The sequence below is a fragment of the Boleophthalmus pectinirostris genome, unplaced genomic scaffold (assembly GCF_026225935.1).
Source record: "Boleophthalmus pectinirostris isolate CB_2022bp ecotype Guang Dong unplaced genomic scaffold, ASM2622593v1 HiC_scaffold_15, whole genome shotgun sequence".
Taxonomy (NCBI): domain Eukaryota; kingdom Metazoa; phylum Chordata; class Actinopteri; order Gobiiformes; family Gobiidae; genus Boleophthalmus; species Boleophthalmus pectinirostris.
Window position 1 is genome coordinate 19656181 of NW_026571070.1, and position 16506 is coordinate 19672686.

The 16506-nt window shown below is 37.4% G+C and overlaps 1 protein-coding gene across 1 annotated transcript in view; it reads right to left on the reverse strand.

The window, feature by feature from the left end:
- sema5a (sema domain, seven thrombospondin repeats (type 1 and type 1-like), transmembrane domain (TM) and short cytoplasmic domain, (semaphorin) 5A) overlaps window positions 1–16506 on the reverse strand; it is a 154116-nt gene that overhangs the window by 108363 nt on the left and 29247 nt on the right. Inside the window, exons 4-5 of the mRNA XM_020925704.2 lie at window positions 6590–6652; window positions 1272–1370 (exon numbers count right to left, since the gene is read on the reverse strand). Of these exons, the coding sequence (XP_020781363.1) occupies window positions 1272–1370; window positions 6590–6652 (162 nt within the window). The remainder of the gene's footprint in view (window positions 1–1271; window positions 1371–6589; window positions 6653–16506) is intronic.

Sequence of the window (16506 nt, forward strand, 5' to 3'; positions counted from 1 at the left end):
TTTTGTAGTTTAATTACAATAACTGGAGTAGATGTGACTCATGCGTTTTCCAAAAATAACACCACCACTCCTCTAGTTGGGAATCAGATAAAAACGCTCCAGGAATGTAAATAATTTTGACAAACTTGTATTGTTTCTTTAAAGTGACTAACTTCCCCAGCCCACACAGGTGACGCCCTGGAGCTGGTGAAACCATGACAGACACAGAGCTGTCTCCAAACCTCTTTAAATCCTGCTGTTGTCAAGATTATGGCTCACGACTTTGTCTGTGACATTGTGGCGTTCATCAATCCTGCTCCGTCAGCCATCACTGTCAGCGCAGTATCATGACTTATTAGGCTTATTTACACAGACAGTCATATATCAATTAGGCAAATGACAAATGTATTATAAATCTAAGGCTCAGATATCTTCATCTTTAACGACATCTGCTAATTATAATTCATACATGCTTAATTTAAACAGTAATTGTGGCACAGGAGGGAGGTAAGGCTGTGTTGGTAAAAATGTGTTATGATAATAGTAATGTTGGACTGGATGATGCGCACATATTGCTAAATACATTTTTAGTGTTTGAAATAATGCCTTACACTTAATGCTCTTTACAGGCCTCTTAAAGAGCTATATTGTCGTTATTATTCATTAATTCCATGCTCACTAACGGTAAGATGTAGCCACAGATGCCCTGGGGCAGACTGACAAAACCAATCTGACAACCACCAATCAGTCGTGCAAACACCACTTTCACTGGAAGGTGAAGTGCCTTGTCTAATGACACAATGGCAGACTTGGTCCACGTGGGAATCAATCCTCCAACTTTCAGGCTGAGGGACCACTGCTCTAACTTCTGAGCCATTTTTAGAAAGACTACATGCATTTTTGTAGTAATATTACTAGTAGTTGTACAAGAAAAATACTTGTCAATTAATTAGCAGCCAGTTTAAAGAGACACATTTCAGCCCTTTTAATATCTGTTTTTGACCGGGCATAGTTCAACAAGCAAAACATTCAACCATGAGATTCAAAGATCCCTCTTCCACTATTGCATAGATCTGTTGTGGCCTCTTACCTCCAGTGCCCATATCAGTGCTTGAAGAAAATAGTTGTTGACTAGTTTTACTGCTAAATAAATGGACTTCGACTTACCTTATTGAATCTCGCTCTTATGATGGCTTCAATTAACATTTTAATCTATACAGACTCTATTTGAAGCTGGAGTATGCTCTTGAGCTAATTGAAGTGATTATTGTAGAAAAAAAAACAGTTGTTACCGTGCGGTTGGTGCAGATGGGGGTGAAGGCATTGGTCCCACAGGTAAACAGCCGGTTTCCGTTCACCAGCAGCACCCTGATGTAGTTCTGGCACTCCTCCTATAAACCAAACACACACACATCTTCATTAGCACTTAGCAATAGCCATTATCGTGCCATTGACATCAGCAGCTCCACTCCTACTCTCAAAATTACACTTTACGTCGATAAATGAGACAAACATCTGAGACTGCAGGAGGGCTACACAAGAACGTGGGCAAGACTGACACGGACAAATCAAAGGTAATGCTCAGACTCCTCACTAAAGTCACATCCAATTCAGAAGGGGCAGCTGTGAGGAGGACCAAGAACAGACTTTGCAGTGCCTAAATGTAGCGGCCCGTAGGAGAAAATCATTCGGGATTAGTTGAAAAATTGCCATTGCTTTGTTGACTGGTCAAAAAACAAAATGTCTTTCAATCGTATTTTAATTTTATTTTATTTATGAGTCAGTTTTCTACGAATTAAATCGAGGTGTTCTCTGCAGTCTTCATGTTTCCTTGAATTTGCACAAAGGTGGTCTAACAGTTACTGATTGAATTCACAAATGGCTTCACCAGCTCATCGGCAGCATAGCCTTTATGCAACAGTAGGAGTGAGTATTAATTCTAAAACTTTAACTTGAATAATAAAAAAGGGAGGCATTTGATTTTTACTTGCTTTTTTAGCCTATATAAATGTAGTTTCTCAAGGTATTGGAAAATGCTGCAGATATAAAGCACATCTCCCAAGACATTAGTTATGTATAAGACATCTCGTATTTTTTTGTAGATATGAGAAAGTGATTGTGATATTCTATTTAGCATGAGGTTTCAAACAGGGCACGTAAAAGCAATATTGTAAGAACACAAAGTTTTTTGTTATTTTTGATTTTGTACTGAGAGCACAGACCTAATCGCTTAAAAGATTCTTTTTTTTGTGTGTCATATGTTCACCTATTTTCCAAATGTCTCTACCCTGTCTCTCCTCATTTCACGCTACATCTGTCTTGCCCAATATGGCTTCAGGATGGAAAAGTCTCTATGATTCCATAACAAAAGAAGATTTCTAATGAGAACTATATATAGAAACATATAGAAGATGAAGTCTGTCTCAAATTAAAAGGTGCACTGTGTAGGTTTTCAGGTTGGGGGTCCATGATGCTATTGGTTTACCTGTAATGTTCCACAATATGGTATTAAACTTCATATATTTATTCCATTATAGGTCTTTTTATTGTTCAAAAATGCCTTTAAAAACATGCATTCTGACAGAGTGCGGTCGCCTCTTTACAGATCTCACCTGTAAATTGGTCTGGCAGCATCTCCTGCTTGTCTCGGTGGAGATTGATGAGTTTAATGCTATACTTTGGAACATAGCAGGCAAAGCAATAACCATCTCCATGGAAACAAGCACCTGACAGGTTACTTAATGCTCCTTTAAAGCTACACTGAGGTCCTGAAGTGGAGTTCGCTACCTGCTTGTGTCCAGAAAGATGGTAATGCAATGTTTGGAATGTTCCCCAGTATAACATTACAATTATCTATGTTGCGCTCTTTCAACTACAGCACTTTTTATAGCCTCAAAATGTCATTAAAAACCATGCCAGTGTCTCCATGGAGATAGATCAGTTTAGAGACATGCTGTGGAACATTCATGGCTGTACTGAAGATAGAAAATCCTCCACTAGAAAAGTTGTAAGTTGTGCGTTTAATTATTTTCGAAAATATATCAAGACAAGTGGAGTGTTTTTTGGTAGCTGCTGTTTTCCTCTGGCACAGTCCTATTCTCGCGCATGTAGAGCTGTGTGCAGTCTCCAGGTCAGAGGGAGGATTTAGAGCCTTGTAAAGCTGCTTTTGTGTGGTACACTTGAGGTGTCCTGGACAACGACACTCTCTCAATCCCCCTCGCTCTGATTTAGGAGAGCGCCACGACCAGCCCTGAGAGCCCCCTTTATTTCCCACATCACTACAGACTCATAAACCTGTGTGCTTCAACTCCCCTGCGCAAACACATCCGCAGACTATATGTACTGCTGGCTGTTTCCTCTGAGTTTTCGTGGGTAAACAATGCCTTATGTGATATTTGCCTGGACTATAATCTCCACTTGTTTATGAAAACTTAGTGACAGCTCCACATTCACACAGTTACACCGCCGCTGTGATGCTCACTCTTTGACATTAAAAACAAAACGCAGGCAGCAATCACGACGTGTCAAGTCAATTTAGGCGCTCTCCTTTCTCGTGGTGAAAATAAATCATACGCACAGGAGAGGAGTTTGACATGTTTACAAAGAAATGCAATCACTTAAAAGTACATTCTCTCTCTCGCTGGCTGCTACTATGTACATATTGTTTATTACACACTTGGACAATTGCAATCAAAGTGGAAATATGTGACACTAAATTGTATAGACTTGATTTATTTCAGTGACAGTGATTTGTCACAAAGTAAATACTATTTTAATGCTACACTGAGTAACTTTTCTGCAGCCACTGAGATGCTATTGCTTTGATTATGACATTAAACTATTATTTCTATAGATTTTCTATAGATCCTAAAAAACATATGTTCTTTCTGTGAGAACAGTTGCCTCTCCACAGATCTGACCTGTAACTTGGCCTGATGGCGCTTGTCTCTACAAATAGATCTGCTTAATATCATACGTTGAAACATTCTAGGCAAAATTGTAGCAAAGTTAGGCAGTGTACCTTTAAATTACCAGCTATGAAGAAAAAAAGTAAATTTTTTGCATTTTACCCTCAATATTCAAAGCATATATTTTTTGGATTAATTTGAATTTTTGTTTTTCCACCACCAATAACAGACGAAACAGTAGAAATATGAAGAAAAACTAAACAAAGTAATTTTTTTGCGTTGTATCCTTTTCAATATTCAAATATATTTTTGTTGATTCATTTTAATTTTCGTTTTTCCACCACAAATAGCAGAAGAAACAGTAGAAGTAGAATCCTCTCCGGTGACAATGTACTAAAATCTTGTATCCAACATTTTAGCGACATCTACTGCTGCCTGCTGAGCTATAGGTGATAAAGCATCTATACAGCCCTGTCAAGCGAGTATGCCCTTTAATGGTACTTTGTCGACATTATGGGAGTTGGATCACATAAGGAACAATACAGAAAGCCTTGACTCCGCTGACGAGAGCCATAGCCTGTAATTCAGCGCAGACTGGTCCAGGCTTGTGTCTTATATTACAGGGCTCTCACCGACTTTCACAGGAAGATAAATACACAGAGGCAAATACAGATGAGGGCAGGGCAGTTCACCTATGAGTCAAGTTCAGCTCCTAACCATCTGTTTTAGCAGCGCTCGCCACATAAAGAAAACACGCGCACACGAATAGAACCCTGTGAAAACAATAGTCTCCACAGAGACACTGTTAGCAAGGTGTGGTTGGCAATTTACATAAGTGAAAGAGAAGTTTAAAAAAGTATTGAGTTATTATGAAAATACTCATACATCAAAACAAAGACATGGTTAATGGTCAATGGTCAAGATTTACTCTATGGCTGTTTAATTAAAGATTATGTTTATGTTAATTAGGTTATATTTTGGGATGTACACTGAGGTAACAATAGTTTTTACTTTGATGTATGCTTCCAAAAATGTTTATTGATTAAAGTCTAAGTGGCTTAGTGCCCCCTAATGACTAATGATCTTTTCCATCCTTTATCTTGAAAACCCCTTCACTGAAGATGCAGTAGTCCTGCAGGTGATGAGGTAGTTTTACTTCAGACATTTTGTCATGTGCCATATGAGCCTGTGCCACATAGGTGTTCTCGATCAGTTTGTGTAAATGACTCTCGCCTTCATGGAATCATGGAGCCTTACATTCTGTGTTGGCAACAATCGAGGATTTAAAGTCAGAAAAAAGAGAACGTTTGATGAATTTTATCAAGGGGAAAGACGTTATTGCCCTTCTTCCGACGGGATTTGGGAAAAGCTTAATATACCAGTTAGCCCTGTTAGCGGAGCATTACACATGCCTACTGTTAAGCGAACGAATCCTAGTGCTGCGAGGTCAGACGCTTTCCACAAAGTGAAACCGGCTGATGAATCAGGTTAGGGCCCATGCACCATATACCACAATTTGAGAAACAGTGGTATAGAGAAGATGTAGCACTGGCCCAGCCCTATTTGAGTACAAATGCTAAACTTTTCCTGAGTCAATTTATCAAGATACACTGAAATAATAATTGCTGCTTGATTCAATCACAATAATTAGGATCATATTGATATTATTATTACTATCAACACTCATTTATGCATAAAATGAGAAAAGTGAACATTTAAAATGTAAAATGGCCAACGTTTAATAAAATAAAGCTCAGTTATGTATTTTTCAGTCAGTCAGTTAGTTTTCAGTTTCAGTTATGGAAATTGTACAGACTCAGATCATCTGAGCATTGTTGGTCACCACAGTTTTCTTGTTACAAAGTACATTTCTGGCCAGACTTTTTATGTTTGATGAAACTGCATGAGCTCAGTGTCTGTGGACATCTTGGCTCAGCACGAGTCACACACAAACAGACACAAAGAAAACTTCAAACTGACTTGAACTTTCAAAGATGTTGAACTCACTGGTCACAACACACAGACAAACTCCTATCAAATTATACAGTGGAAATGTAGGAAGGATTATGCATGTGCTAATTAAGACCTCTGGGAAGAAGCATTTGGTGTCTATCATCTGCGTAGTCTATAGAAATGCAGCAAATGTGATAATTAAAAGTATATTTATCCTTTTATTATGCAGAAATCAAACTTCTATTTTACCAAGACAGAAGTACATAAGCGTGCTAGGAAAAAGAATAATAATGTACCTGTCTTTCAAAACATGTTCTATTCAATTTACTGAGTTTTCAGTATATGAAAGAACTGTATTATCTTAAAATAATAAAATAACAAAAATGTATATACAACTATTTTTAAAACTTATATAATTAAACATTCGAAGTGTACTCTTTCGCTACAGCTTAACGTTTGATTTTAAAAACATGATTTAATTTACAATCCAAATAGTGATATAGCAGTGTTTTTGTTGACTATACTGCTTACTGATTTGAATGAAACTTTCTAAACACAATAAAGCTTTCTATTCTTCTATTTTATCCACATCTTGTCTTCTTTGCTGTACTAAAAAGCATGAGGCGTGGATGGATTTCACAGTGTCCAGAGACAATTCCACACTTGTATCTGATGTCTCCCTGCGGTGACAAGAGTGTGATAAAGTCCTACAGGGACAGCTCAAATCCCCGAGCCTCTCTTAGACTCACCTCTGATTTGCCACGGCTGAAGCAGGCTCCTTTGGTGAACTCATCGCAGTGCCACTCTGCCTCCTGCACACACAAAACACAGTCTGCTCACACACTATCACAATACAGTGGATCAGGCTATTAAGTGTTAGAAAACAACAAGCGTCTAAGTGCACTGGTAGCACAATCTCTATATTATGTACTATGTGAGTTGATTTGATGTCATTAACCAAGGATTACAGAAGATTGACAAGTATAATAACATGTAACCCTAAGTAAAATATGTCCACGATGCACATTTATAAGCAATGGTTTCACACAAGTACCACCACCTAAGATTGTATATGTGCAGAGTACCACCAAATCTAAAGGACCAAATTAGGGCTGAACCAGAAATAAAATGAGACTAAAAATGAGTTCTAAATAACCATTAATTCAAAGGAGGAGAGAAGTTTCTCTGAACAAAAACAAATATTCAAACTGCAGGAGGACCCATGCATGGTTTACCACAGTTTAAGAGACTCTGAAAATATAGTGTGGCCAATGATAGTTTGTACACCCATGTCAATAGACTTTTACTTATGAAAATAATAGGAATCAGGAGTGTTGCAGTGGGCTAAGTATTCGCCCACTAACCAGATGGTTATTGTCTCAGATTCTCATCATCAATGGTGCTGGGCGAGGACATTTAAAGGAGAGAGTTGTAGTAAGACATGTATCTGCCTTTAATAAATGCATATACAAACTACTACACAATTGATGCTTATTGATCATAATGTTATGGAGTAGATCATTATTAATTCAGTTCCTTGATGTTTTGCATTTGCCAATGAGATTTACATATTAAATCGTGTAGCGTAGCCAGCTAAAACATGAAAGAAGAGCTTGACTTATGCAAACTTGGTTGAAAAGGTAAAACAACCCAAAATCTTTACTTAAAAATAAACATGCACGTAGTACAGCCCTCAACTTTACACAGCATTTTAAAGAATCCAATTAAAGTGTGAACCTGCAGATAGGAGTGGCAAGCCTAAACGCCACAGTGATTTATGTGGTGGGCAGAGGCAGCCATCTTAAGACAGAAGACGTGGGTCCCCAGGGAGACATGTCAGCGTGATTTACATGTTAGGATCGCCTTTTGCATTTCACCACGGCCGAGGAAGAAATAATATGAATCCTCAGAGGTGCTGCAGACTGGCTTGGTCCAATTTCATTCGTTTAATTTGAGTGTGACCCCCGGGATACTTCTCATTGATAAAAGTTTGCTATTTTGGAAGACACCGCAGAGGCCAGCCAGGGACAGTGCGCGGTGACAGTGTGGAGAGGGGAGGGTTACTCAATATAACACACGTCTGGTACAATAATGCAAATGAAGACGAGTTATACAACGGCTACAGATGGAAAATGTAACCTTTCTATTCATTTTTAAGAGAAGTTTCACTGTAATACATATGTGACTAACACTTCATAATAACTTCACATTGTTTAGTCTTAATAAGGCAGGAAGAAAGGCTAATTCATACTTAACAAATAGTGGATTTAATTAATAGTATTAAGAAGGTTTTAACCTTCGTAAGAAATTAAGGGTTTAAGGTTAGGTGTTAGGGTATTAAAGTGCAGCTCATACAAATATTAGCTCACATGAAGTAGTATTACAATATTAATCCTCAGTCCTCATGTTTGTATAGGCTGAAGATAGGGTACATTTAATTGTACCAAAACATTGATCTGCATTTGACCAATTCATAGAAGAAGAATTAGCCTGTCTTGTTTCACAGATTGCTTTTAGTTGTATTAAATATATTATTATAGGACTGAATACCAGATTGATAGTTGGTTTTGGCACTTTTTAAATGTTGTTTTCATCATGCAGGCAAAAGAACTTGTTATGAAAAAAACAAAATTACAGATTTTTTTCTGCAGTTTTTTCTACAATTTTCCCTTTATCAATCAAGCTTCTGCTGGAAAGTTCATTTGGTTAAATGTAATCTTATAAATGGCAAACCCATAATATTCTTTGAACATGAATAGATGATGAAACTCTCAACTCTAAAAATAAAACCAAGCACCATGTTGTAATTTCCCCATGAACTCTGATTGATTTCTACACTGCTCCTTTGGGGGTACGTGTGGGGTCCATTAGTGGGTCTTAGCCCACCCCCTCGTGATCAGCGGAGGCACTTTGGAGCACCACAGCACCATGCTCTCCTCTCTCCTGCTCTCCTCTCGTCTGCTCTGCCCTGTGTAGCAATGCTGCTGATCTGTGGTTTGTGCCTGTGGTCGCTCGCCCAAGAATAGTCTGCTCTGGCCTGGAATGTGAACTGGCATATGCATGAGAGAGAGAAAGAAAAGAAAGAAGAGGGAGAGAGAGAGAATGAGAGAGAAGAGAGAGGAAAGAGAAGAGAGGAAGAACGATAGAGAGAGAAAGAAAGAGAGAGAGAGAGAAAGAGGGAGAGAGAGAGAGAAGAGAGGGAGAGAGAGAAGAGGGGGGGGGGAGAGAAAGAGAGAAAGAATGAGAGAGAGGAAAAAGAGAGAGAAAATGAAAGAGAGAGAGACAGAGATAGAGGGGGAGAGAAAGAGGAGAATGAAAGAGTGAGAGAGAGAAAGTGAGAAAGAAAGAAAGAGAGAGAGAGAGAAGAGAGGAGAGAGAGAAACAGGGGGATTGTGAAAAGAGAGAGAGACCGCGAGAGCAATGGATGTTGAGGAAAAATGAATGAGATTGAGAGAGCGTAAGACTGAACAGACAGAAAGAAAAGGAGAGAGGGCAAGAGTGACAGAGAGACTGAGAGGAGAGGGAGCGAATGAAGACGGGTGAGAGATGAAGGAGGCACAGTGAAAAGAGAGAGAGGAGAGAGAGCAGGGACGCACAAGTCAGCTCCTAATAATACTCCATATCTTATCCTCTTTGAATAGTGTCACAGTAGGCCTCCTCATGCTGTTTGTGCGTGTGCGTGTGCATGTGTGTGTGTTTGTGTGTGTTTGTGTGCCTGTCTGTGTGTGTGTGTGTGTGTGTGTTTGTGTGCCTGTCTGTGTGTGTGTGTGTGTTTGTGCATGCCTTTGTGTATCTGCAGCGTATGGGACGGCTCTATGGGTGTCTGAGCTCCCTAAAGGCTGCTGAGGTAAAGCTTAGCCCTCATCATAAAACGCACAGAGAATTCCCAGAGAAAGAGAAAATAAAAGCATTTCTCCTCTGAGCCAAAGGGCCTCAGCTGTTTTCATCCTCGTGCAACCATGAAAATCTATACTCATGTGGAATTACTCGCACACAACAGAGGAGATAAGCACATATTTATACAATGATACTTTTGCACATATGTCTTATACTAAGAAACTAAAGAACAATGACATATGTTAAATTTAGATTCTTAGATTCCGTGGCCAACATACTCTGAACTGTATCATACCAGAACCCATTTAATGTACATATACATTATCTGTATCATTATTATCAAAAAGGGAAACTACTATGTCAAATTCTGAAATATTAAAATGACTTCTTAAATATGAAGCTACTTTTGTCTCATTAATATTCACAAATGCACAGATAGTGATCTACAAATAGTCATTGGTTTGTACACGTGTTTTGATTTCCACAAATGCAAATTTAATATTTGTAACTTGTATTTTGGTATTTACAAACTGATGTGTAAATATATCTTTTTTCATTTTCAAAAAATAATTTCATTTGTAAAACTGAAAATTCAATTTGTAAAATGTGATTGTGGATCACCACATACACAAATTCACCAATTTCCGATATAACATAATTTTGAGACACTCATTGTGAGAAATCCACAAACTCAGACAAATCCACAAACAGCTGACACGTACTTGACCAGCAGGGGGCAGCAGTTGGCACACGAAACATCTGACACTGCCAAAACGGATGCGTCTGCCGAAATGAAGTGTGTGTAGGATGGTATGTAACGTTAATGAATTGTCTACAAGCCCAGTTCCTTATTGATTATTAATTATGATGTGTTGTTACTAAATTATTATATGTGTTATGTACAAACCAGTGACTATTTGTAGATCACCATCTGTGCATCTGTGAATATTAATGAGACAAAAGTACCTCCAGACATAAAAGGGCCTAGATTACACAAAATTTACTCTTGTGAGCTTTAAGCCATGTTATAATGTTACCTCGTCAAAAACATACTCAAAGTTATGTTTTGTTTCATTCGCACATTTGAGTAGTCCCCAATGCTCAAAATGCTCAGTTCCACTTTGTGATGTCATGCAATGGTAGTTTTCAAGTTGACACCTAACTTTTACCTTTAGTTCAGTGGAGATTGGCAATTGCAGGGCTGAAATGATCAAAATGATTCTCGTGAAGGTGCATGGAGTTTAAAAACACAGTGGAGCACCTTCTTTATTACCAGATGACATCACAAGGTGGAACTGTTTTCTGTTTTTGAGAGAAGAACTCAGCTTAAATATGAGGGATTTCTGTGTTAAACATGTATGAATGAAACAAAACAAAACTCCGGGTATGTTTTTGGTGAGGAAACAACATACAACATAGATGAGAAACGAGCATAACATGTCCCTTTAAGAATTATTCAGACTAACAGTTAAACAATACTTTAAGACAATAGCCTAGATATACAAACAATACTTTTTATAATTCATATGTATTTATTATTTTCACATAACTTCCAAAGCCAGTACACATTATAAGTGTAAGTATAGGTAGTAAAGTGTTCTGCGAAGTACATCTGTGGGCCGATCTGACGGGCTGCAAATGAGCAGAATCACAACCATGGAGGAGCCAGCGTCATTAAGGAGCATTAAAAGCCCATTAACATGCTATTGTTCAGGCACACTGCTCCCAAGATGATTCTCAGAGAAATATGTCATCTGTTAACTCATCTGTCTCTGCCTCAAGAACTAAAATATTGCTAAGAGTTTTTTTCAGGATTTTTTGTGGAATTTGGGTAAGGAGTAAAGGGATGAACAGAGGAGAGGAAAATGGTGAGGCTGCGCTTGGTTTAGGGGAGATGAATTGTCAAGGTTACAAGCCATGCAGTGTGAGGTAAGGTATACTTTACTGATCTCTCATGAGGGAAATTCGTTCTCTGCATTTGGCTCGTCCTTAAACCAGTGCCACTTCTTGCTGTGAAGCGCGAGTCCTAGTTACCATGCTTCTGTGTAATAACTTGCTGAAATCAGGGGAAAGCATATGATGTAAAAACTATATGCAACATCAAAACGAAAATCACCACAGACTAGTTTTGTCAGAATACTAACATTTCAGACTTAATTTTGATACTAAAGAATACACTTGATAACTCATACAGATTTTGATACCCAAATGATCATTTTATTTAGCTGGCGCCACCTAGTGCCTCCGCTCAATTTCATTTCTCTCTAGTGACTAGGTCAGGAATACACTAGACGGTTTGCAAGAACCCCGGAAGTGTGAGTCCGGGCACCAGCCAATCAGCGAAGAGCCATACATTCTGTGTTCCCAATTTTTGTTCCCAAGATTGAGGATTTAAAGCTGAAACTAAGAGAATGTATGGTAAATTTTATGAAGGGGAAAGACTATTATTGCCCTTCTTGGAATTGGGAAAAGCTTAATACACCAGTTAGACCTATTAGCAGCGATTGGTTAGATAAAAAAAAAAAAAAAGCACCCGCCTACCATCTGAACGTTGAACAAATTCTAACCCTCCGAGGTCAGACAGTTTCCACGACATGAAACCGTCTGATGAATCAGGCTAATTTTATAAGCTTTTAAGAAAATATTGTCATTTTCAACACAAAATAGTAGCATTTGTTTATTATATTACGTGATCTTGCACAAGCTCTGATAAAACTCAAGATTAAACTGTTCAAGAAAGGCTAAATTTGATCCAATTATGTAATTAGTTTTTTCCCAGTATCAATACATGCTTAAGTGAGTATCGTTCTACAGTAGTTTCAATACTAGTTTTAATCAATTAGTATCTGAATGTGATACTTTTGTCAGCCCCACAGGCACAGGGAGTTTGCTGTGACTGCCCCAGGAGAATGAACTTTTTGTAATTAAAAGCCTAAACCAAACGTCTACACACTAACAATGTTTTGTAGTTTTGTGGATAAATGTGATTACCCTTTTCCACAACTATTAAGAGGTAAATTGGATAGTGTTTTTGCTATTTCAAAAATAAAACAATAATAGAAAAAACTACAATTGAAAGTGTTGTTAAATATTTTCTCTCCTCACAAACAACTTCATTTGGTAGGATTTTGCACATTATATATTCCCTCTATTCCACATTCACGACCCAGAATAACCCTCTGTATTCTCATTCCAATATTTGACGCCTACACTAAATAATCTATTCAAGACATTAAAGATTCACTGTGTAACTTTTCTGGTGGGGTGGAGGGTCCGCTACTTGCATGTGTGTATGGAGATTGCTTTGCTTGTAATATTCCGCAATGTGGCATTAAGCTTATCCAAAAAAACAAAACTAAAAAAAACAAAACATGCATTCTTACATTTCAGGCAGAACAGGTGGCAAATCAACCCTCAGAAAAGTTACTTAGTACACCTTTAACTTGAATTTCATATGTGGTTGTTGTTAAATCTCCAGGCCAAGCACTATGGGGTAAGTGGCAGCTTAGTGCAACACTCCATGACCTCTGCCTACTAATGGGCTCCTATCTTGAGATAAGCCATTATGTCCCGACCGCATTTACAATAAAGGCTTTGTCAGCAGGAGGTGGGTGCAGCAGATACCACTGTGGGCTGTAGACGGGGGGGATGTACAGGAGAACTAGCAAAACAACAGAGTGCATACCAAAGCCAACAAGAGGTCTTATGAACTAGAGTGGCGTCGCATACTTAATAATACTCCCCGGTTTATATTGACTCTATTTGAATCTATTAACATGTGTGAATGGAACAAAACAAAGTGCCAGGTATGTTTTTGACAAGGAAACAACATTATAACATAGCTCAGAAAATAGTGTAATATGGGTGCTTTAAAAAATGAGGCTGAGTGAGAATTAAAGGTCCTGCATTCAGCAGAATTAACTCTTGTGAGCTTTAAGTCATGTTATAATGTTATACGTTTAAGTCATGTTATAATTAGGACTGGGTATCTGTGAAAATAAACTGCAGTGCACCCGTGCTTCTTCCTCTACTATTACAATATACATTCTACTTCTGCAGTACTGCAAGTACTAACACTACTATCCAACTTGTACTGTATAATCAGTAAAGCCGGGTATTATTAAGAAGTTGCTGATACGATACATACCTCGATACATAGGCCATGATATGATACATATCTCATTTCAAATCGTTTTGATAGGGTTCAATAAAAAATAAAGGCTAAATCATGGCTGTGATACTAAAAGTCTTTATTAAACCACTTCTTGTGCAACGTGAATAGAAAACATGCCCATTTTAGTCATCAAAACTGTGAAAATGTCAAATGTGTTTCCTTCTTCTGAACATGCAACAAAACTGTAGCACTGTAACAAAAGACTTTTAGTATTACAGCTATTTATTTTTTATTGAACAGTATCGAATTGATTTGAAATATATATATAATATCAAATCGAAAGTGCACTGTATCAAGATGTGTATCGTGGCCTATGTATCAAAGTATGTATCATATCGGCAACTATTTTTTGGTATATTTTTATTGGTATATTTAATCCAAAAAATACTCATACTTCATCAATACTTAATGATATATGGATACAGCAGCCCACAATATCGATACTGTATCATCACATTAAATGATACGATATATGAATATTTAGATATTTTTACAAACCCTAGTTATAACGTATAATGTTTATTAGTTTGTCTACATCTAAGCTCAGAATGCTCTGTTCCACCTTGAGATGTCTTTCAGTGGTAATATTCAAGTTAACAGCTACATTTTACTTTTAGTTCATTAGAGATTTAGCAATTCCAGTGCTGAATGCTGAATGAAAGAAAACATAACGCCAGATAGGTTTGTGATGAGGAAACAACATTATAACATAACTCAGAACATAGTGGAATATGGGACCTTTAAAGAATACATTAAGACAGGCTATAAGGAATACTTTTTAAAATAACTCATATATATTTATTATTTTCTTGTAACTTTCAAAGCCACTAGGCATTGTAATTGTAGTATAGGTAGTAAAGTGCTCTTCAGACTCCCTTTGTGTGCCAATCTAACAATACAACAGAGTGCATACCAAACCCAACAGAGGCCTAAGTCTTATGAAGTGTGGTGTGGCATACTTAATAATACTCCCCGGCTTAATATTGAATCTACTTTGCATAAACAGGACTCAGAACACATTCTTTTGCTGACAGCTGTCTAAGAAATGACTAGGAGCGCGTTGTGGGAGCAGCGTGGGAATATTTAATCTCTTTTATGAATTTCTGATATTATCTTTTGATGTACTAGCACAATATTTACTCTTCGCACTACGGGCCCGCTGATGTAAGAGCCTGAAACATTTGCACTGAGAATTGGTCTAGATGTCAGGCCTAAGCGAATGGTCGTAGCCGTAATAACCTCGTAAAAGATTATGTAGTGTGGATGGGGCTGTTCCAGTGCGCTGCTCTCACTTAATACAGAGACCAATCCAAACAGGGGATAATATTACCAATATCTTAATCCCATGCCACTGTGTATTCCATGCATTTAAATGGGCGCGTTAGCCATGTCTATCAATGAATTAGCGATGCTTCTTAAGAGGACGCTTTCCGGTAGCTCGTCATTATCCAGGCTATAATTAACTGTCCAGCAACTAATTGGAAGTGACAGAGGGGAAATACATAACAAGGATTTTGAAATTAATTTTACTTTTTTACATAACATTAAAAACACTTCAAATTAATATTTCCTATTTGGTAAATTCATTCAAAAATACTGTTAACTACAAAAGCACATGCTACACTACACTACTTCAGATACGACAACTGTGAAAATACACTGCAGTACATATTAGATTTACCCGTACTTCTTCCCCTACTATTACAATATTCATTTTATTTCTGCAATACTGCAAGTACTAACACTACTATCCAACTTGTACTGTATTTTCAGTAGGGCTGGGTATCATTAAGAAGTTGGCAATACAATACATACCTCAATACATAGGACACGAAACGATACACATCTCGATACAGTGCACTTTCGATTCGATACGATATATTTCAAATCGATTTGATACAGTTCAATAAAAAATAAATAGGTGTAATACTAAAAGTCTTTGTAAAATTCATATGAAAGTTCATATGAAACAAAAACATTTTAATCCTCAAAACAGTGAAAATCAAAATGTCAGATAAATTCATTTCCTTCCTCTAAGCAAGCAACAAAACTGTAGCGCTCTTATAAAATAATTTAGTAAAATATACCAAAAAATACTCTTGCCGATATATCGATACAGCAGCCCACAATATCAATACTGTATCATCACATTAAACACATTAAACAAATCTATTGATATTTTTATATTTTTGCACACCTCTAATTATCAGTGAGACACAAACTAAGTATACAGGATGTGTGTTAACACAGTTTTACTACCTTTCTTTTTTCATCACAAGAAAATTCAAAGTCACTTCAAAATAATATTGCCGATGTGGTGAATATTCACAAACAATAACACTACAAACGCATATGCTGCCACGAAGCTCTTCTTGTTCTTGTAGGTCCCTGAAAACTCAATGTGAGTCAGTAAACCACTAAAAGCCCATTTGTTTGACTATTTTCTTTTATCTCTTTAACTATAACAAACATATAATACTGTTCCATCTTTGTCTCATCTAGTTTTCTGTCTCTTTATAATAATAGTCACTCACAATGCATGGATCCTCCTTATCCTTGGCTCTATTGACTAAGACAGACTAACATATTGTCTGCTTCCTGTTTTGATTTGACACTTCAACAAAACATATTGAACTCCTCACAATGGACCTTACA